Source organism: Brassica napus, chromosome C8, assembly GCF_020379485.1.
Source record: "Brassica napus cultivar Da-Ae chromosome C8, Da-Ae, whole genome shotgun sequence".
In the NCBI taxonomy this organism is placed as follows: Eukaryota; Viridiplantae; Streptophyta; class Magnoliopsida; order Brassicales; family Brassicaceae; genus Brassica; species Brassica napus.
The window spans coordinates 47,706,396-47,708,243 of NC_063451.1; the positions used below are offsets into that span (position 1 = coordinate 47,706,396).

Here is a 1,848-nt window from a genome sequence, read left to right on the forward strand (position 1 = left end):
GACGGTGGTTAGGGTTACGAGGCGGAGCGCAAAGGGAGAGATAACCTTTTTTTACCTTGTGACGTTGTTGAGGGTTTATTCTTATGTTTTAGGCGATTTCAAAAATTTCAATTGTACTATTTGTTTTTACAAAATTAAAGTTCAATTTTCAACCCGAAAAGCACGACAGAAATAAATAAAAATTATATTTTTTCACATGAATGTGAACCAAAGATTTTGTTGGAGATTTTTCATCGCTGGATAAGAAAAAAAATATAATTAGAATACAAAAAGACACTAAAAAGTTGGATTATAATTTTTGAAGAGTGAGAGAAAAAAATAGGAATATAAAAGCTGTCTGAACGAGGAAAAGAAAAGAAAACAGGCGTGAGCTCTTGTTCCCCTCTCTCTCTCTCTCTCTGCCTATTTTGACCTTCTCCTCTCATTTACTACTCTACAGTCTACTCATCTATGGCCAGAGACGGTGGCGTTTCTTGCCTACGGAGTTCAGAGACGATGAGGGTCGGTATTGGAGGAATGGAATCTCCGCCGTTGGATTTAGATGAAGTTCATGTCCTGGCTGTTGATGACAGCCTCGTTGATCGGATTGTCATTGAGAGATTGCTTCGTATTACCTCCTGCAAAGGTCAGCCTAACTATTTTTTAATTAATTTAATTTAATCTTTTCGCCGGAAAATTATTAAAAATAGAAATATTTCTTCGGCGGTTCTGTTTCAGTCACGGCGGTAGATAGCGGATGGCGTGCTCTGGAGTTTCTAGGACTAGATAACGAGAAAGCCTCTGCAGAACTAGATGTAAGTCTTGGAACTTGAAGATATTTTTATAGGATTAGTGATCAAAATTTGATTTTAGCAAAATGAAAAATGTTGATTTTAGTTTTATTTTTTGTTACTGATTCTTAGAGATTGAAAGTTGATCTGATCATCACCGATTACTGTATGCCTGGAATGACTGGCTACGAGCTCCTCAAAAAGATCAAGGTCTGAACTTTCCCACTATTTTACAGATTATAATTACAATTTATTTTTGACCAAAAAAAAGTTACAATTTATTTTCGAATCCTTTCGGACCAATGTGGTATTTTCGGTAATCTGAAACAGGAATCGTCCAGTTTCCGACAAGTTCCGGTTGTAATAATGTCGTCAGAGAATGTCTTAACCAGAATCGATAGGTGGGTTTTGTAATAAATTTGCAAACATTTTTTTTGTTAGGTTTTTGAGAAACTGTTGATTGATAAAAAAAACGCTAAACTGATCCCGGCAGATGTCTTGAGGAAGGTGCGGAGGACTTCTTACTAAAACCGGTGAAACTCGCCGACGTGAAGCGCCTGAGAAGCTATTTAACCAGAGACGTTAAACTTTCCAACGCAAACAAACGGAAGCTTCCGGAAGATTCTGTTCCCGTCAACACCTCGCTTCCTCCTCCACCGTCACCGTTTACTATTTCGCCTGTTTCGTCGGACTCTTCTCCGCCGTTGACTATCTCGCCTGAATCGTCGGACTCTTCTCCGCCGTTGTCTCCCCTGGAAATCTCTTCCTCGCCACTCTCATCTCCAATAGACGATGAAGATGATGATGTGTTGACATCGTCTCCGGAGTCTTCGTCGGCGCCGGAGGAATCGCCGGCTCGACGGCAGAAGATGAGAAGTCCTCTGGATTAGATTAATAAAGTTTGTTTTTTTAGTTCATCCGTGTAATATTTATCTCCGTTAACTTCTTTTACCTTCGACGGTGCTTTAAGTGCACGTTGACGTGACGCCGTCAAATTATAGATGTCCTTTAATCTCGCTCCACGTGGGCTTTTCGGTTTCTAAAAAGCTTAATTTCTTATAATAACTAGGAGTTAATA

At 39.4% G+C, this 1,848-nt stretch overlaps 1 protein-coding gene across 1 annotated transcript; it reads left to right on the forward strand.

The window, feature by feature from the left end:
• Nucleotides 1-277: 277 nt before the first annotated feature.
• LOC106346524 (two-component response regulator ARR4) lies at nucleotides 278-1,848 on the forward strand. Its single transcript, XM_013785886.3, has 5 exons — nucleotides 278-625; nucleotides 718-794; nucleotides 903-980; nucleotides 1,101-1,171; nucleotides 1,264-1,848. The coding sequence occupies exons 1-5, from the start codon at nucleotides 451-453 to the stop codon at nucleotides 1,658-1,660; spliced, it is 798 nt and encodes a 265-aa protein (XP_013641340.1). The 5' UTR covers nucleotides 278-450; the 3' UTR covers nucleotides 1,661-1,848.